This window comes from Oryx dammah, unplaced genomic scaffold (genome assembly GCF_014754425.2).
Source record: "Oryx dammah isolate SB20612 unplaced genomic scaffold, SCBI_Odam_1.1 HiC_scaffold_5, whole genome shotgun sequence".
Classification (NCBI taxonomy): Eukaryota; Metazoa; Chordata; class Mammalia; order Artiodactyla; family Bovidae; genus Oryx; species Oryx dammah.
In genome coordinates, this window is record NW_024070189.1 from 36,521,836 (window position 1) to 36,544,018 (window position 22,183).

The 22,183-nt window shown below is 36.6% G+C and overlaps 1 protein-coding gene across 2 annotated transcripts in view; it reads right to left on the minus strand.

Moving 5' to 3' along the window:
• Window positions 1-22,183, minus strand: part of GABRG2 (gamma-aminobutyric acid type A receptor subunit gamma2) — a 127,793-nt gene that overhangs the window by 69,600 nt on the left and 36,010 nt on the right. For both annotated transcript variants that reach the window (XM_040239465.1, XM_040239464.1), the window contains exons 5-6: window positions 20,098-20,180; window positions 15,795-15,932 (exon numbers count right to left, since the gene is read on the minus strand). In XM_040239465.1, the coding sequence (XP_040095399.1) occupies window positions 15,795-15,932; window positions 20,098-20,180 (221 nt within the window). The remainder of the gene's footprint in view (window positions 1-15,794; window positions 15,933-20,097; window positions 20,181-22,183) is intronic.

Consider the following 22,183-nt stretch of genomic DNA (forward strand, 5'->3'; position numbering starts at 1 on the left):
ATATACTGAAGATGAATATACTACCTAAAGCAATCTACAGATTCAATGCAACCCCTATCAAACTACCAATGGTATTTTTCACAGAACAAGAACAAATAATTTCACAACTTGTATGGAAACACGAAAGACCCTGAATAGCCAAAAAAATCTTGAGAAAGAAGAATGGAACTGGAGGAATCAACCGTCCCAACTTCAGACTATACTACAAAGCTATAGACATAAAGACAGTATGGCACCAGCACAAAGACAGAAATATAGATCAATGGAATAAAATACAAAGTCCAGAGATAAATCCACACACCTATGGACACCTTATCTTTGACAAAGGAGGCAAGAATATACAATGGTGGAAAGACAATCTCTTCAACAAGTGGTGCTGGGAAAACTGGTCAACTCTGTGTAAAAGAAAGAAACTAGACCTCTTTCTAACACCATACACAAAAGAAACTTAAAATGGATTAAAGACCTAAATGTAAGACCAGAACATATAAAATTCTAAGAGAAAAACACGGGTAGAACACTCTCGGACATAAATAACAACATGATCCTCTATGACCCACCTCCCAGTATAATGGAAATAAAAACAAAAATAAACAAGTGGGGTTAATTAAACTTAAAAGTTTTTGCACAATAAAGGAAACTACAAGCAAGGATAAAAGCCCCCAGAATGGGAGAAAATAATAGCAAACAAAACAACTGACAAAGAATTAATCTCCAAAATTTACAAGCAGCTCATGCAGCTCAATACTAGAAAAATGAACAATCCAATCAAAAAGTGGGCAAAAAAACTAAACAGACATTTCTGCAAAGAAGACATGCAGGTGGTTAACAAACACATAAAAAGATGTTCAACATCACTCATTATTAGAGAAATGCAAATCAAAACCACGATAAGATATCATCTCACACCAGTCAAAATGGCCATCATCAAAACGTCTACACACTGATATGGAAATCACTTACTTAAAACTTACAATGAAAAATTCCTATAAACTTACAGTGAAAAATCAGAAAGAGAAATTAAGGAATCAAGCACATTCACCACTGCCAACAAAAATAATAAAACATCTAGGAACAAACCTACCTAAGGAGACAAAGACTGTATACAGAAAATTTTAAGATATTGATGAAAGTAATCAAAGATGACATAAACAGATGGAGATATATTCCATGTTCCTGTGTTGGAAGAACCAATATTGGGAAAATGACTACCAAATGCAACCAATAGATTCAATGCAATCCCTATCAAATTACCAATGGCATTTTTCACAGAACTAGAACAAAAAATTTCACAGTTCATATGGAAACACAAAAAACCCCAAATAGACAAAGCAGGCTTGAGAAAGAATAATGGAGCTGGAGGAATCAACCTTTCTGACTCCAGATTATACTGCAAAGCTACAGTCATCAAGACAGTATGGTACTAGCATAAAAACAGAAATATAGACCAATGGAACAAGATAGAAAGCCCAAAAATAAACCCACACACCTATGGGTTCTTTTTTTTTTTAACAAAGGAGGCAAGAATATACAATGGGGGCAAAGATAGCCTCTGTCGTCCCCTTCTCCTCCTGCTTTCAATCTTTCCCAGAATCACGGTCTTTTCCAATGAGTCAGTTCTTCACATCAGGTGGCCAAAGTACTGGTCAGAATGGCCATCACCAAACAGTTTACAAACAATAAATGCTAGAGAGGGTGTGGAGAAAAGGGGACCCTCTTCTCTGTTGGTGGATATGTAAATTGATACAGCCACTATGGAAGATGGTATGGAGATTCCTTAAAAAAAACTAGGAATAAAATCACCATATGACCCAGCAATCCCACTACTTGGCACATACCCTGAGGAAACAAAAATTGAATAAGACACATGTACCCCTGTGTTCACGGCAGCACTATTTACAATAGCTGGAACATGGAAGCAACTTAGATGCCCATCAACTGATGAATGGATAAAGCTGTGGTACTATTATATACAATGGAATATTACTCAGCCATAAAAGGAAGGGCTTCCTTCATATTTCAGTTGGTAAAGAATCTGACTGCAATGAAGGATACCCCAGTTCGATTCCTGGGTCAGGAAGATTCCCTGGAGAAGGAATAGGTTATCCACTCCAGTATTCTTGGGCTTTCCTTGTGGCTCAGCTGGTAAAGAATCCACCTACAATGCAGGAGATCTGGGTTTGATCCCTGGGTTAGGAAGAGCTCCTGGAGAAAGGAAAGGCTACCCACTCCAGTATTCTAGCCTGGAGAATGCCATGGACTATATAGTCCAGGGGGGTCTCTGGACACGACTGAGCAACTTTCACTTGCACTTTTCACTTTCATAAAAAGGAATGCATTTGAGTCAGTCCTAATGAGGTGGTTGAACCTAGAACCTATTATACAGAGTGAAGTATGTCAGAAAGAGAAAGATAAATATCATATACTAATGAACATACATAGAATCTAGAAAGATGGTACCAATGAATTCATTTGTAGGGCAGCAATGGAGAAACAGACATAGAAAACAGACTTATAGACATAGGAAGGGGTGGGGAAAGAGAGGGTAAGGTGTATGGAGAGAGTAACATAAAAACTTACATTACCACATGTAAAATTGGTAGCCAATGAAATTTGCTGTATGACTCAGGGAGCTCAAACAGGGGCTCTGTATCAACCTGGAAGGGTGGGATGGGGAGGGAGATGGGAGGAGGTTCACAAGGAAGGAGATATATGAAGTTGACTCATTGGAAAAGACTCTGATGCTGGGAGGGGTTGGGGGCAGGAGGAGAAGGGGACGACAGAGGATGAGATGGCTGGATGGCATCACTGACTCGATGGTCATGAGTCTGAGTGAAATCTGGGAGTTGGTGATGGATAGGGAGGCCTGGCGTGCTGCGATTCATGGGATCGCAAAGAGTTGGACACTACTGAGCGACTGATCTGAACTGATGACTGATTCATGTTGATGTTTGGCAGAAAACAACAAAATTCTGTAAAGCAATTATCCTTCAATTAAAAACAATAACAACTAAAACAGAAGATGTCTACTAACAATAAATGCTGGAGAGTGTGTGGAGAAAAGGGAATCCTCTGACACTGTTGGTGGGAATGCAAATTGGTATAGCCACTATGGAGAACAGTATGGAGATTCCTTTAAAAATAGGGAACAGAACTGCCATAGGACCGAGCAATCCCACTGCTGGGCATGTACCCCGAGCAAATCAGAATCGAAAGAGGCACCTATACCACAATGTTCATTGTAGCACTATTTACAATAGCTAGGACATGGAAGCAACCTAGAGGTCCATCGGTAGATGAATGGATAAGGAAGCTGTGGTACATATACACTATGGATTATGACTCAGCTATGAAAAGGAAAGCATTTGAGTCAGTTCTAATGAGGTAGATAAAACTGAAGCCAATTATACAGAGTGAAGTAAGTCAGAAAGAGAAAGACAAATACTGTATATTAACACATATGTATAGAATTTAGAAAGGTGGTACTGACAATCCTATATGCAGAGCAGCAAAAGACACAAAGAAAAGAATTTTGGACTCAGTGGGAGAAGGCAAAGGTAGGATGATTTGAGAGAATAGAACTGAAACATATACATTGCCATGTGTAAAATAGATGACCAGTGTGAGTTTGATACATAAAGCAAGGGAGAGGGGTGTGGGAGGGGGGTTTGGGTTGGGGAGGAACACAATTGTTCAATGTTGATGGAAATAAAATTTAACCCTGTCCATGTTTAGATTTACAAAGAATTATTTTACCTTTTTGGAGTAATTACCCAAAATCAAATTACAGTTGGTCTTAATCTTTCATATTTAGCCCTAATTTTTATTTTTCTTTCAATCTAATTCTATTCTCAGTCACTAACACTGGTAACAAGAAATCAAAAAATAAAATATAATCATTAGGCAGTTACAATTAGTGATTGGATTACATTATCTCTTTAGCAAGGAGGTATTGTAAAGTTCATGATTTACACATGACCTTTTATATTACAAAGCTCTTCAACTCTTAGTAGTGAACAATAGATATAATGATAAAAATCAAGATGCACAATGCTGTAAATCATATGATTAAAGGCAGATTAGAAATCATACTTGGAACCTATTTAAGTAAACTCAATTATCTACATTGAAGCTTTCATCTTGTTATCAAGGTCATTTACTGTACTTCAGTATTTACAAATAAAGTTACCATGTTATAGAGCTGATAGAAAAATGAAAGTGAAAGTTGCTCAGTTGTGTCTGACTCTTTGCAACCCCATGGACTATACAGACCATGGAATTCTCCAGGCCAGCATACTGGAGAGGGTAGCCTTTCCCTTCTCAAGAGGATCTTCCCAACCCAGGGATTGAACCCAGGTTTCTCGCATGGCAGGTGGATTCTTTACCAACTGAGCTGTCAGGGAAGCCCAAAGTGAAAATCACTCAGATGTATCCAACTCTTTGTGACCCCATGGACGGTAGCCTGCCAGGCTCCTTTGTCTATTAAATTCTCCAGGCCAGACTACTGGAGTGAGTAGCCATTCCCTTCTCCAGGGAATCTTCCCAACCCAGGCAGGCAATCAAACCATTGTCTGGGTCTCCTGCACTGCAGGCAGATTCTTTACTATCTGAGCCACCAGGGAAGCATGTTTATGGGAGAAGAACAAGAGAAAATGCTATTTTTTATTGTTTCTTTTTATCTCCCTAAGAGATGTTGTATAACAAGGAGTAGTTAATTTGGAAATGGATCAATTTAAACATTTATTATGTGGTTTATATGTTAAATTTGAAATGTTGTCAGTTTTTGAATAGCAGAGACACCATACATAAAAGTAAACAAAAACTAAGATACCGAGTCATGTTTAATATATGGGTCAATTTTCTAGTCCTTGGGCTTTTCTGATATCTTTCTGTTGCTCTGGAATGGATGAATAAAACCAGCTGTCCTTGATTTTCCAAAAGAGATAGATTACAGGAATGGCAAGTGAGAATAGTAAACAAATTCTGGTCAGCCCCAACTTGTAAACCCCCAAAATTCTTTTCAGGGTTATTATGTAATGTAAAGTTCTGTGACCTTCATAATGACCTCCTTTGAAGAAAAGAAAGTTAAATATAAAAAGAGAAAACATTCTTTTCCTCCATGCTATTTGACACCCTTTCCATTCTGTGACATGCCTAGATTTGCGTTATGTGCAATTCTGGGCAGCATTATTTTCTGAAAATGCAAAAATGAGATGAAGGACTTATTTGATTGCATCAAACAGAATGAAAGGAACCTTCAATTATGTCTGTAGTCAGTCTCCCTCATTCACATTTTGATATCTTTTAAAAATTATTTCATCTTTTACATTTACATGAGGACAGCAACTTAACAGGAGGGCTCCATTAGTTAGATCATTCACATTGATGAAAGTGTCTTTTAAATATACCAAAAGAATTTCAGTTGAATTAGGAAATGCCATATCTTGGATAAAAATTAATGTTTTCTTGACTGGTTTTGATAGTCAGAATAAGATATTAGACCTCAAAATTACTGTAAATAGTAGTCATGCAATCCTTCTATTATGCTTTTTTCTGATGATATTTTTCTGCAAGTAATACATTTACACAAATACACTGGATCCAATAGTTTCTTAGTTCAGGCCAGATTTCCATGGTGACCCATCGGTTCATTCAGCAAGTGAATAATATGAGCAATAAATGTGTTTCTGAAAAAGGAAAATATATTGTCACTAAATTGTTTCGCACTTAAGGTTTTTGCTCTATGTAAATATAATTGCCATTCCTATACGTTAAAACATTTTATTAATTCTGATATCAATACATGTACATACTTATCATATTATGTGTACTACTTTATTGCATTGTCATGGTAAAATTGTTATCAAGCTGTTATCAAGCTGAGGAATAATTTTTATCTTATTAATTCATCTCTTTATCTCCTGTGCTTGTAAGAGGCAATGTAGTAAAAGTTTGGAATCTGGGTAAATAACTCTTATTGAATAGTCTTGAACAAAGCCCTTCTAGATTTAAGCTGTTCCATCTGTCAACTGAGAAAAATATTATCTCTTTGAGAAGCTTGTTGTGAGAAAAACAATGATATCATGTATGCTAGAAAGTTGTAAAACCTACTGTCCCTTCCTATCACACAACTGAATGACACTTCCCAGCCAATTTGATCTCCACCTTAACATACAGCTGGTTCTTGCCAATAAATAAATATAAGAAGAAATGAAGTGTGTCACCCTGGAACCAAACAATTTTTCTTAGATTTTCTTCAATTTCCTATGACTTCTCTATGCAGCCCCTCTCAACCTCTATATTCTCAGTAGGTACTGTCAGAGCAACCTTAGAATTTAAGTTTCCAGTGTGGGATTTTTTTTGATAGCTAAATCATTTTTAAATTGAAGTAGGGGCTTCCCATGTGGCACTAGTGGTAAAGAACCCACCTGCCAATTCAGGTTAGACTTCAAAGATGCAAATTTGATCCCTGGGTTGGAAAGATCAGCTGGAGGAGGGCACAGCAACCCACTCCAGTATTCTTGCCTGGAGAATCCCATGGACAGAGGAGCCTGGCAAGCTGCAGTCCATAGAGTCTCACAGAGTGGGACACAACTGAAGTGACTTAGCACACACGTATAGTTGATTTACAATATTATGCTAGCTTCTCGTGTACAGTGATTTTGTTATATATATACATACAAGTTGCTTCAGTCATCTGACTCTGTGTGACCCCATAGACAGCAGCCCACCAGGCTCCTCCATCCCTGGGATTCTCTAGGCAAGAATACCAGAGTACATTGCTATTTCCTTCTCCATATACATACATATATTAATATATCATAATATATAAATATAGATTCTTTTCCATATTCTTTCCCATTATAGATTATTACATGACATTGAATATAGTTCCCTATACTATATAGTAGGACCTTATTGTTTATCTATTTTATATATGGTAGTTTGTATCTGCTAATCTGAAACTACTAATTAATTCCTCTTCCACATTTTACCTTTGACAGCTAGAAGTTTGTTTTCCATGTCTATATTTCTGTTTTGTAAATAAGTTAATTTTATCATATTTTAGGTTCCTCATGTAAGTGATATCATATGGAATATGTCTCTATTTTAACTTATCTGACTTAGCATGATCATCTTTAGTCTATCCATGTTGCTGCAAAATGCATTATTTCATTCTATTTTATGGCTAACATTCCATTGTATATATGTACCTCGTCTTTTTCTCCATTCACCTATTGATGGACATTCAGTTTGCTTCCCTGTTTTGGCTGTCATAAACAGTGCTGTAGTGAACACTAGGGTGCATGTAGATTTCCAAATTAGAGTTTCCTCCAGATATACCCCAAAGTGGAACTGCTGGATCATATGGTAACTCTAATTTTAGTTTCTTAAGGAACCTTCATACTGTTTTCCATGATAATTACACCAACTTGCACTCTAAAGTGGGATTTGTAAATGTAGTATATTAATTACTTCAGTTCAGTTGCTCAGTCATGTTCGACTTCCCAACCCCGTGGACTGTAGCACACCAGGCTTCCATGTCCATCACCAACTCCCAGAGTTTGCTCAAACTCATGTCCATTGGGTCAGTGATGCCATCCAACCATCTCATCCTCTGTCGTCCCCTTCTCCTCCTGCCTTCCATCTTTCCCAGCATAAGGGTCTTTTCCAATGGGTCAGTTCTTTGCATCGGGTGGCCAAAGTATTGGAGTTTCAGCTTCAGTATATTAATATTTAGTATAAATACAATGTCATATCATTAATAACAAGTTTTTAAATGGAGTAGGAATGTCATCTTTTTTAAGTTAAAAGTCTAAAGGAGTATATTTTTGCATTTGACTCACCTTGTAAATGTGGAAAACTTGATGAAGCGAAAAATTCTAGGAAAACATCAACTATAAAGAAAGTTGCTCCCACCCTGAGACATCTATAGTGTAACCTTGGTTATATCAAAGAGTATAAATTAGTCTAAGGACTTTAAAGAAGCATCTAGTCAAATACATTATCATTATAAATAAGGAATTTTCATCCCAGAAAGGACAAATGATTTCTCCTTGGCCATTCCTGGCCCAGCTTTCTTTACATAATGCATTCATTTTCCTCTCCTGAAACCAAAACTAATTTTCTAAATTGAAGGCTAAAAATAAAAATCTTTGCAGTCTTTCATACTGATTTAATTTAATACATTAGGTTGCTTCAAGTAGTTTGAAAAGCTTATTATTGACTAGAATGGGCTCGCAACTTACTGTGACTCAAAAACTGAAGACTGTAGGACTGGTGCTGAAGTTGTTTATTTCTCTTCTATCATTTAGATTTATTACGTTGTTCATTCCAAACTTCTTAATGAAAAAATTACCATTAACGTTTTATGTTTTGATTTCCCTTTTTATTTCTCCCAAAATAGTTTACTTCAGTGATGAGTAGCTTTACATGTGTCTCCTTGGTTTGCCAAAGACATATAGATTAAAATACAGCCTAGAAAGTGGGAGCTATTTTTCTTTTTTCCTATTTGGAGAATTATCTGGCCAGTAGGTATATACTAATATAAGCAGAGAAGTTTAAACTTGAGCTTAGTATGAAGAAAAAATAGAGCACTGAGATCTGAAGAAGGTATAGCCCATCCAAAAAACCTCAGGACAATCAAGGGAATGGTGGGAGAATAATGGACAAGGTTTGAAGATATAGGGTGGATTACATATACTTTAGAAACCAAGCAATTAACATGAACTTCATCCACAGAGCTGGTTTTCTAAAATTGTGGTCTGCATACCACTCTCGAAAAGTAAGGTGAATTTAGCAGTTCATCTTTTAGCAGTTCAGTTTAATTTTAGCATTTATGCATTTCTTCTAATAGGAATCAAGAAAACATAACTTGCACAGGAAATCAAAGCCAGGAAAGGTGGATTAAAGACAAGAAAGAAGTAAGTAATATTTAATGTAATAGGAATACCAAAAATTATGAAACAATGATGTTTACATTTCTAAAAACAATACAGAAGATCATTTTAATGGTTTTCTAGACTTAACATGGTGATTATTTTGATATGTGTAGAAATATCAAATCACTGTATTGTGTACAAGGAACTAACATAGTGTTGTAGGGCAATTATACTTTAAAAACAAACACGCTCAAAAAAAAGAGATATTTGTGGTTACTAGAAGTGGGAGGAGGAAGAATTGGATGAATGTAGCCAAAAGGTACAAACTTTCAGTTCTAAGATAAATAAGTACTAGACATGTAATGTACAACATGACAAATATAATTAACACTGCTATATGGTAATTATAGCACACAAAAACATGTTATATTTACAAAAGAGTAAATCCTATGAGTTCTCATCACAAGGAAAAAATTTTGTTTTCTGTTTCTTTAATTTATTATCTATATGAAATGACTGATGTTCACTAAAGTCATTAGGATAATCATTTCATTTCATAATCTATTTACAGCAAAGCATTATGCTATATACCTCAAACAGTGTATGCTCAGTTGCTCAGTTATATCCGACTGTGACTCCATGCACTATAGCTCCCCAGGGTTCCCTAATGGAATTTTCCAGGCAAGAATACTGGAGTGGGTTGCTATTTCCCTCTACAGGGGATCTTCCCAACCCAGGGATAGGACCTGTGCCTCTTGTGTCTCCTGCATTGAAAGGCAGTTTCTTTACCATTGGGCCACCTGGGAACCCCTAAACTTATACAGTTCTGTACGTCAATTTTATCTCAGTAAAACTAGAAGAAAGAAGATTCAACATTTTTCTAATGTAGGAACAACATGATATATTTCTTTTTGATTCATAATAATGGCAATGGGATCCCAAGAATGTAGGTTCCCCTAAGAAACTCATTTGCCTATTTTTCTAGCCCACATTTCAAAACACTAACATCAGGAATAAAGCCCTGCTTGATACCATATTGATATCATATAGATAATTTGGTGAACTGGCCATGGCAATGTGACTAGAAAGAACAAGATCTCCAACTTCAAAGTAAACAATGAGTAATGGAAAAAATAAATGAGAGTTCTGCATTGCTTATTTGAGATAAATTTTATGGCTTTATCAATATAATTGTCACAAGCAATCCATTTTATAATTACCTACAAATCAACAATTCTAAGCAAACCACCAGGCTAATAGCATCATGGATACAAAGATGATTATAAGAAGGCTTCCACTGGGAACTGGAGTGAGAGGGCAGAAAAGAGGGAAGAGAAGAGAAGTTGCTCAGTCATGTCCGACTCTTTGCGACCCCATGGACTGTAGCCCACGAGGCTCCTCGGTCCATGGGATTTTCCAGGCATGAATACTGGAGTGGGTTGCCATTTCCTTCTCCAGGGGATCTTCCCGACCCAGGGATCGAACCTGGGTCTCCCGCATTGTAGGCAGACGCTTTACTGTCCAAGCTACCAGGGAAGCCATAAAAAGGGAAACAACCTTCCAAAAAAAGAAAAAACAAGAGTAAGAAAAGAGGGAACAACTGTCCAAAAAAACAAGGCAGAAATTATGTTTTTATAAGCTGCCTGAAAAATGCTCTGAATTTGGTAATGATGATGGTGCCCTCTATTTAATGAGTCCTTTCTATGTGTTAGGCATAGTTTTTGTAATGTATTTGTAATGGATTATTTTACTTATTCCTGAGAGTAATCCTGTAACATTGATGATATTAAACTTTGATATATTCTATAATGTATACAAATCATTGTTGAAACCTGAGCTGCCGGCTTTAAGAGTGCACATTCTTAAAAACTACTCCAGGTTGTTTGGGCATTACCATCTGTAAAGGCCTCATCGAAGATAAACCGTTTATTTATGTTTTAAATTCATAAAGAAAGTATGGATGAGCTGACAAGACATTCAAAAGAGAAGAGATTGAAATTCACTGTGTATATAGAATTGGCTATTTATATTCAGGAAAACATAGACATAGTAGTTATGTTACCAGCCGAGAAATTATGGAAAACCAAGCTGTAAAGTTCCCAAGACCTCAGGCTCTTATATATCAGGAACAAATTTTATTGTTGTTGTCATTTAGTCACTAAGTCATGTCTGACTCTTTTGCGATCCCATGGGCTATAGCCTGACGGCTCCTCTGTCCATGGTCTTTTCCCAGCGAGAATACAAACGTGGGTTGCCATTTCCTTCTCCAAGGGATCTTCCCAATCCAGCGATTGAACCTGTGTCTCCTGCCTTGGCAGGAGGATTTTTTTTAATACTGAACCACCAGGGAAGCCCATTATAGCTTGTGCTTAACTGAATCTCCTGAATTCTTGGGATATGAGGAAAGTTGTGGTTCAGGAAGACTCACTGGGCCACAGTGCAAATAAAAATAGTGCACTGACTGAGAGCGTGAGTCTGAAAGCAAACCGCCTGAATTCATGTCCCAGCTGCCGCATCTGATCCCTGTAATAAATGAACCCCTAGAATTCTATTTCCTTATCCACAGTGGTACCCTCAGTGTTAATGACACTAAATATGACTGTAGTTATAAGAATTAAAGTAGGTCATTTATATATATATATATATATATGTTTGCTATGGTACATGTACTTAGTGCTCAGTAAGTGCTAGCTTTTATGATTAATGTATAAAGGATAGGCTGTAGGAAAGAGACTGACAGCAAGAACATAGTTTAATAGGCTCCCAACACAGTCCAGATAAGAAAAGATAAAATCGTGAACTAGGACAGTGGCAGTGGCAATGGAAAAGAGGACAGTTACACAAGATATTTCAGAGGGCTAAGTGCCTTCGTGATTCATTAGATGTGGGAGGCAGACATGTGACTCTGAGTGTTCACGCCTGGCTCACTGGGACAATGATGGTGCTGTTACCAGATATAGAACAATCAGGAAGAGATGGTTTGCAGAGAAATCATGGATGCAGAATCTATTTTGATGTATTGATTATGGATTGTAGGTATTCTTCAATCATTATCAATCCACCACCAAGACAATATTTTTCTTGAGTAATGCATATAAGGGATAAAGATGATTCACGTGGTGTATATAGAATTATCACACAGCATTGAATTATATGTAAGAAAATTCCTTCCTGCTTCTTCTATCCTTCAGTTTAAATCAAAGAAGTGTTTTACTTTGATGCTAGTTATCTTTTCCTTTTTTTCTTTCTTTTCTAACATATTCAGAGTCTGGGAAACACAAATATGTGCACTTAAAATTTAAGAGCATTTCTTTATTTTTCATTATATTAATCAATTCTATTCATGTCAAATGTTTCTGGTTTTCCAATTATGGTCCCAATATGAAATTCCCTTTTAAAAATTCATTTTATTAATAACAAGGAATCAATTTAAAGAAAAAATACTAAGGAACCCACAGAATAATCATTACTTAGTAAAAACAAAATCATGAAAGGTGAACTTGAATGAGAGAAGGTTAGAAATTCATACAGTAAACTAGGCCAAATTTTAGGTAATATTCTTACCTAGTTTTGACAGTTTTCTCGAAAGAAGACACATTTGCTGTAAATCCAAGAGAAAACCACATTGTTTGTAATGACCAGAAGTCAAAAAATCTATAATTGTGATCTTCTGATAACTTCCCAAGAAAGTTGTTAATATAACTTCCTTGTAGGTATTAACTAGTTATGGAGCAATGCTTTGAAGATAAGAATGGCATCAGAAATAAAACAAAGTAACACGCAGAAACTTTTGATCATTATACAATCTACTATTACAAGAATCAAGATGCTCCTCAGCATGGGCGTTAAGTTTCACTTCAGTCCTTTACCTCGCAGAGGCAATTGAAATGGTACCGCACACACACACAAAAAAACAAACCAGCAAGAGCTGAGAGTGGACAAAAAGACCAAGATGGAGGCCAACTCCAATTAAATGATGCTATTCAATATCAACTCTGATATCAATACAGGCTTGCTTTGATTTCTCTAGGAAGAAAAGTAGTTTAGTGATATCTTGATAAATTTCCTTGCCATGCTTTAAGTAAACAGATTATTTTCTTTTGGAAGTATCTCTTATTAGACAGTAAATACTCATCATTCTCAGTATGAGACTTTGGGGAGGGGATGATATTAAACCTTGTGATATCAAATCAACACTTCCCTGACCATTAGTTGGTTTTAAGGCCATTCTGGGCTCAAGTGACTAAACAAAAAATCTGCTAGTCATAAGTTTGTGGGTTCTGTTTTAGGGTGCTATAACTATAGAGATATGCATACAAGCAGAATTTAACACCCTTTTTCTTGTTATGGAAGCATGCAGACTTAGAGAATATTTTTACATATGTTCTTTCACAGATGGAAGACCTGTTCTAAGACAATCCTGAATCTGTTAATGGGGACCAAAATAAGGACTGTTCTAGTACTTGATGGTCAGGATTTCCAGTGAATAAGAGAACATAAGGCCACATTTTTAAAAATAGACTAGAGCAGTTCTTTGATTTTCTTTTGGATTCTATTTGCTGCTTAAGAGTTTTGTTCTATTCTTTTCTTAAGAAAGCTGAAAATGCCAAAAACAATGTTAGGGCCAGATAGCTTTGATTTAAAGGACGGCATTTATGAAGGTCGAATCTTAAATTTCCATGTTTGTCTAGGTTTTTGTTTCTTTCTGTACAGTAGACCAAAGCTTGTTAGTCAACACAAAACTATGTCCTATGAATTTCAGGGGAAGAAAAGTTAGTATGTGTAAATGAATAATCAGAAAGCGACTTAACTCAAGGAAACAAATATAAAAAGATATATCTTAATAGATGGTAAGTTGTGAACATAATGTTTATATTTGAAATTGGGACATATTTAAATTCACATAGCTTTAAAAAGGAGTAGCTGGAGTAATTTTTATGGAGTTTGTACTCAGCATTGCAAAGGGTTTGTATGAACCTATACCCACCTGTGAGATAGATACAGTCTAGAAATATGTCTGCTTTGTCCCACATTTTTAATACTGTTAAAATTATGATAGTTGATATAAGATTATAGATTTTTAGTTTTTCTTGAAAAAACGGAAGCCCTGACCACATTAGGCTCCAGACGTACTTGATAATTCGAATCAATATTATTAGGCACTACCGCTTATCGAATGATCGCTGTCAGGTTTTATTCTAAGCATTTTATCTTTTTTTTCATACATGTAATATGCCTATAAGGCAGATCTTTTTGTGCACACTGTTTCTCTGAGGAGGCAAGTCTCCTGAGAAATTCAGTAATTTCTTAAAATTTGTAGCTGGTAACTGATGGAGTTGAGATTTGAACCCAGGCCTGTCTGACACCAAAACCCAGCCCTTATTCACAGTGAGCCAGTTTAAACCATTTCATTACTGAATAGGGAATTAGTCCATATATACTATGGTCACTTTTCTGCATTTTTGGAAAGTTAATCTTCCCCATGTGATATTTTTTAAATAGAAATTTATTTATTTCACTTGGAGGCTAATTACTTTACAATATTGTATTGGTTTTGCCAAACATTGACATGAATCCACCACAGGTGTACATGTGTTCCCCATCCTGAGCCCCCCTCCCACCTCCCGCCCCCAGACCATCCCTCTGGGTCGTCCCAGTGCACCAGCCCCAAGCATCCTGTATCCTGCATCGAAGCTGGACTAGCGATTCATTTCACATATGATAATATACATGTTTCAAAGCCATTCTCCCAAATCATCCCACCCTCTCCCTCTCCCACAGAGTCCAAAAGACTGTTCTATACATCTGTGTCTCTTTTGCTGTCTTGCATACAGGGTTATCATTACCATCTTTCTAAATTCCATATATATGCGTTAGTATACTGTATTGGTGTTTTCCTTTCTGGCTTACTTCACTCTGTATAATCGGCTCCAGTTTCATCCATCTCATTAGAACTGATTCAAATGTATTCTTTTTAATGTCTGAGTAATACTCTATTGTGTATATGGACCACAGCTTTCTTATCCATTCATCTGCTGATGGACATCTAGGTTGCTTCCATGCCCTGGCTATTATAAACAGTGTTGTGATGAACATTGGGGTACACGTGTCTCTTTCAATTCTGGCTTCCTCGGTGTGTATGCCCAGCAGTGGGATTGCTGGGGCATAAGGCAGTTCTATTTCCAGATTTTTAAGGAATCTCCACACTGTTCTCCATAGTGGCTGTACTAGTTTGCATTCCCACCAACGGTGTAAGAGGCTTCCCTTTTCTCCACACCCTCTCTAGCATTTATTGCTTGTAGACTTTTGGATAACAGCCATTCTGACTGGCGTGAAAGGGTACCACATTGTGGTTTTGATTTGCATTTCTCTGATAATGAGTGATGTTGAGCATCTTTTCATGTGTTTGTTAGCCATCTGTATGTCTGCTTTGGAGAAATGTCTGTTTAGTTCTTTGGCCCATTTTTTGATTGGGTCATTTATTTTTCTGGAATTGAGCTGCAGGAGTTGCTTGTATATTTTTGAGACTAGTTCTTTGTCAGTTGCTTCATTTCCATGTGATATTTTAAATGTAGCTATTTCAATATATTATGAAATACATTTCTTAAAAGAAATATTATATCTATGCCTAATAAATATTTTTTTCTTTTTAAATAATAGACATTTATTTTTCTACAGGAAATTAAGCAAATGATTTACTTATTCAATTTGAATCTAACTTGCTTTAAACTGATAAAATCCATTTATGTTTATGTATTGTGCTAGAATACCAATTATAGTTGTCTCTAGTAAATTAACACATTTAATTGGCTGAATATCATTTCTAGACAAGTACTGAAAGCTTCTAAATCATTTACACCAGAATTTAAACTCTGGAAAGGTCATTTAAAATTATTTTTAAGTGCATCTTACCAGAAGTTGTCTTCACTACTTCAGTGGTATTTCTCAGTCCAACAAATGAAAACTGATAAAGTCTCCAAGACCTTGTGTCACCCACTTCAACAGAACTACGCTTCCACTGATAGACAATTTCTTCACGTGGATAGCCATCTGCCATGAGATAGGAAAACATTTAAAATTATTAAAAACGAATATACATAGCAACCACTTTCTATGAACAATACACTGAGGGAAATAACCAAATAGCTGTGACTTGGATGGTGATCCTATATTAAAGAGCATTCAGTTCAGTTCAGTCGCTCAGTTGTGTCGACTCTTTGTGACCCTATGGACTGCAGCATGTCAGGCTTCTCTGTCCATCACCAACTCCCAGAGCTCAAACTCATGCCCATTGAGTCAGTGATGCCACCCAACCATCTCATCCCCTGTCATCCCCTTCTCCTCCTGCCTTCAATCTTTCCCAGCATCAGGGTCTTTTCCAATGAGTCAGTTCTTTGCATCAGGTGGCCAAAGTATTGGAATTTCAGCTTCAACGTCAGTCCTTCCAATGAATATTTATGACTGATTTCCTTTAGGATGGACCGGTTGGATCTCCTTGCAGTCCAAGGGACTCTCAACAGTCTTCCGCAACACCACATTACAGGAGAGAAAATACATATCCTAACAGAGAAATCAGATTTTAAAATCATGAGGTCAAAATTACCTGTGTAAAGCATGTAAACTGTGTATAAGGTATACTAAACAGAGTTTGTATATACTATATGAATACTTCATATTGTCTGGGGTAAGATAAAAATAACATATAATAAATACTATATACTATCAGTTCAGTTTAGTTCAGTGGCTCATCATGTCTGACTCTTTGCAACCCCATGAACCGCAGCACTCCAGGCCTCCCTGTCCATCACCAACTCCTGGAGTTCACACAGACTCATGGCCATCGAGTCAGTGATGCCATCCAACCTTTTCATCCTCTGTCGTCCCCAATCCCTCCCAGCATCAGAGTCTTTTCCAATGAGTCAAATCTTCACATGAGGTGGCCAAAGTACTGGAGTTTCAGCTTTAGCATCAGTCCTTCCAAAGAACACCCAGGGCTGATCTCCTTCAGAATGGACTGGTTGGATCTGCTTGCAGTCCAAGGGATTCTCAAGAGTCTTCTCCAACACCACACTTCAAATGCATCAATTCTTTGGCACTCAGCTTTCTTTATACTCCAACTCTCACATCCATACATGACCACTGGAAAAACCATAGCCTTGTCTAGACGGACCTTTGTTGACAAAGTGATATCTCTGCCTTTTAATATGCTGTCTTTGTTGGTCATAACTCTCCTTCCAAGGAATAAGCGTCTTTTAATTTCATGGCTGCAATCACCATCTGCAGTGATTCTGAAGCCCAGAATAATAAAGTCAGCTTCTGTTTCCACTGTTTCCCCATCTATCTGCCATGAAATGATGGGACCGGATGCCATGATCTTAGTTTTCTGAATGTTGAGCTAAGACAACTTTTTCACTCTCCTCTCACTACATATGCAGGATACTGTATATGGTGAAAGGGACTCAAAAGGGTGAGATTTTGAGTCATGTAGAAACAGAGAATAATGGAAGAAGAAGTATCTAGGATGTCCCCAATGGCTCAGAGGTAAAGAATATGCCTGCTATGCATGAGATGTGGCAGGAGCCACAGGTTCAGTCCCTGGGTAGAAGGAAAGCAGATTCAAATCCCTGTACAGGGCATGTCCTTGGAGTATAAGGAAAAAATTACCTCAACGATTTACATTATTCTCACACTCAATTTGTTGAGGCTTCTTTTTAATATACAACTATAATTAAAAGTAGTAAGTAGAAATGCCAAGGGGAAGATACCTATGTCGATTCTTTTTTTTTTTTAATTTATTTATTTATTTTTAATTTTTACTTTACAATTCTGTATTGGTTTTGGCATAGATTGACATGAATCCACCACAGGTGAAGGTTCAGTCATGTTCAGCCAAAACAACAGAAAGCATTCATGAAACAAATGTTACATGGATAATGTAGTGATCATTAGTAACTTTTCCTTGCTTACGTTTTCCATAATACCCTAGACAAGTTTCTTAATTTTTATTCCAAATTATTTGTTTACCTATGTGTGTACTTACATGGGGGTGATTATACTTATTTTGTGGAATTGCTTTTCAATATGTATTTGTTGAATGGATAAACATTACTTTTAAGTAAAGTGTAGGGTAAACTCAAGTAAAATAGATAGACCACAAAACTAGAAATCTTCTCCACTGTATGTCTTCTAATAATTCTATGGAAAGGTAAGTTTTGATTATGGAGGGTGATTGACTCCTTGGAATAAAATCCCTTGTCTCTTTTATTCTTTGGTTTCGGTCCAACTTTTTGTCCACTATATTTATTAATTTAAAAGAAAGAAAGAAAGCAGGATCCCCAGGTTGCTACTGAGAGGGCGGTGGCTGAGTGGTAGTGCAGGATGTGATGAAAACTGAGAATTTAAGAATGATAATATTAAGGAACTTCCTATGGAGAATATGTTGGTGATTGAATTGTTTTGATGGCAATAAGTAATACTAAGTTGATTTTGGGCTCAGAAGACAATTGTCAATCAGCAACCTGATGGCATAGAAATCATTGTTTCTTAAGTTTCATCTAGCTCAGGAGAGGAGTAGTCTCAGTTGGAAATTAAAAGAAAGTAAATACCACATCCTAAAGCTTAGGGGAGATTTCACTTAAAAATAGTCTATCCTTGGACAAGTAAAACATATGAAATAAGATTTATAATGAGAACTTTTCTCAATATATATAAAATATACAATGAATTTTTCCTTTGGTGCCCTCTGTTTTGCTTTTTTTGTTTTGCTTTTTGTTTCCCTCTGGAAATGTTTGTCAAAACAGGTGATTGCTTTTCTAATCTTTTTTTGAAAGTATTGTTATTATGATTAAGTTTCTTTTTAGGCATCTCCATTACTCCCTGGCTGATAAATTATACATGTATTAAATTTTTAAAATTCATAGTCTTTCATTCTACACAATATACACAATTGAGAGTTCAGAAATAAGGAGGAAATAAGCAATCTAACATGAATACAGAACAAATAGTGAGGCAAATGTGGGAAAAAATGAGGCTTGTTTTTGATTTAGGCAGGAAATACCTATGAAGGTTACTAAAGCTTAATTCCTACTAGAATCATCAAGGATCTTCTTGCTATAGGGCATATTATCTCATGATAATAATAATAATAAATAAAATAATACAGCTTCTGATTGAATCTTATTACGTGGGAGGTAGCATAGGCATTTTACATATATTGTATGAACAAAACAATATTGAGGTGAGGCAGGTCTTATAATCTCTATGGGCACCTGTTGTGGACTCATTGAGAGATTTAGTAATTTGTTCATATCTATAGTGATGGGATTGGGATTTTATCTGAACCCAATAGGGCTTCCCTGATGGCTCAGTTGGTAAAGAATCCGCCTGCAATGCAGGAGACCCTGGTTCGATTCCTAGGTCACGAAGATCCCCGGAGAAGGGATAGGCTACCTACTCCAGTATTCTGGCCTGGAGAATTCCATGGACAGTCCATGGGGTCACAAAGAGTTGGACATGACCAAGCGACTTTCACTTTCACATGACCCCCAAATCAGTCTTTTGCTCACTGGCAGATAACTAGTTTTACATATTACTAGAACTCCAGACAGAGGAGGTAATTTTCTATTCTGTTATTTTGCCGTTTTTGTTCATTTGCTCAGTCATGTTCAACTGTTTGCAACTCCATGGTCTGTAGCCTGCTGGGTTCCTTAGTCCATGAAATTTTCCAGGCAAGAATACTGGAGTGGGTAGCCATTCCCTTCTCCAGAGGATCTTCCCAACCCAGGGATCAAACCGAAGTCTCCTGCACTGAAGGCCGGTTCTTTACCATCTGAGCCACCAGGGAAGCCTGCATAGGGAGAAAACAACTAAAAAATATCCTGCTAATATTTTCTGGGCCCATGGAGGGAGTGATATATAATCCACTATTACCTCTTTCTAATGAGACAAAGCCAGGCTTTACAATCCTTCCCAACATAGGCATTCAGGAACTCACTGCCAATTTATTCCAAGTTTATGCCCCAATGAAGTCTGTTTGTAATTTCTGATAAAATATATCCCTTTTTTAATGATGAAAGGTATTATCAGAATCTTCAAAGTCAACAACACTGCATAATGCAATTTTGCATTCTCTGTAAGTTTCCCAATGAAATGGTATTGCAATGAGAAAGACTACTGATGAGAGGGGATACAGAATATAGAATGAGTAATTACTTACAACTGGAGAATTCCAGGGGGCAGGAATGTTCATCCATTGGAAAATTGTGCAACTGTAACTGGCACTCAGCATCAATTGTCAGCCTAAGTAGAAAGATATGATGCAAAGTTTTAGATAGCTTAAAAAATTTTAAATATGTATTAGCACACTTTCTAATAACCATTTATTTTTATTCCTGGACAGTATCTCACCCATTCTTATTGATAATACAAGGTGATCCTCACTGAAGAAATTCACCAAGTCCAGGATAAAATTGTGTAAGACTTAATGTCCATTTATTTTCCCAGACTAAACAATAAAGTCTCACTGACCTCAACTTCACTTATTCAATACTTATTATCCCATTTTTTTTTTTTTTGGCAAATTAACTGCACACATGGGATTTCTCAGTGAATTCACTTAACTTACTTAATAGAACAAACTCTTTTAAGAACTTAAGCTCATTTACTGTTTGCATGTAAATGAATGCAGATAATTCTCAGAACTTATCTGCTAATTACAGCAGAACCTTCTGCATGTAAGTACTTGTTAGGTGTTAGATTTAAATTACTATATGTGAGTTTAAAAATACCTGTGTTTCACAACAGAGTATTAAGTGTCCTTAAAAAGGAACACTATAGAGCAATTATATAGGATGTTAAAGAGTAGAAGAATATCTAGTAGCAGTCAGATGTTAAATGCACAGAAGTATCAGAAAAATGTCTGTCATGGATTCCCTGAAAGAAAGTGAAAGTGAAGATGCTCAGTCCTGTCCCACTCTTTGCGACCCGGTGGACTGTAGCCCACCAGGCTTCTCCGCCCATGGGATTCTCCAGGCAAGAATACTGGAGTGAGTTGCCGTTTCCTTCTCCAGGGGTTCTTCCCGACCCAGGGATCGAACCTGGGTCTCCCACATTGCAGGCAGACGCTTTTAACCTCTGAGCCACGGGGAAGCCCTCGAAGTCCCTGAGGTGCTTATTAAACATACAGATTTTCTTTCCCAATAGAGGCTAGAACTCTAGGAGGGATAAAATTTAAAGGAGTCCTAGATGTTTTGACCACATTTGGGGAAGTATGACTATAATGTTAAATTGTGATGGTGATAGGTTGATGATATTTTAAATTCCATATTTGTTAGCTATACTTCTTATAATTACAGTTATCAATCTTAACATTAAAATTTTTATTTTATAAACCTTTTATATTAAAAGTTCAGCATAAATTTAATTTTTCTATGGTATAATAGAGCAATTACTGGTCCTAAGATATAACTAATCATCATTGAGCCCTTAATTGCCAGCATGGCACTAGGCAAGGTGAATTTTTCTCTCATTCAGTAAGTGTTATTATGGCTTTATTGTACGTGGACTTGTCTGAAGTGACAAAGCTAGTGTCATGGTTGAGGTGTGAGCCCAAGACTGTGTCTCCAAAGCTGGAAGTTTTTATCATTGTCACTCAGTAATTACATGCTCTTCCAAAGAAAAGATAAGCTTTATTCATAAGTGAAATTATAATTAAATTTGATATTTTATTAGTATCATTTCTCCAAATTAAACTGGAATTGTTAAAATTGAAGATAATACAGATTGCAGATAGTTACACAGATATATATCTATGCACATATATACACATTTATAACTCATTATAGATAAGCAACAAGAATGAAATAATCTCTTTATATAGATTAGCAAACTCATTCAAATCTTGAATGAATCTCATGAGTGATAATTTTGAGGTGGCTTCCATAATTAAATATTGTATAGTGTTTCTCTAAGTTAATATAAGTGAAAAATAACTATAATATTATGGGAATGATAAAGGGACTTCAGATAGCATCACTTTACTTAATACTTCAAAAGCTAGACTGAGCTCTTATTTAGCAGAAAAAATTTGATTTCCAGTAGATTCTAATTCCAGTCATTGCTACTGCTAAGTCACTTCAGTCGTGTCCGACTCTGTGCAACCCCATAGATGGCAGCCCACCAGGCTCCCCCATCCCTGGGATTCTCCAGGCAAGAACACTGGAGTGGGTTGCCATTTCCTTCTCCAATGCATGAAAGTGAAAAGTGAAAGTGAAGTTACTCAGTCGTGTCTGACTCTTAGCGAC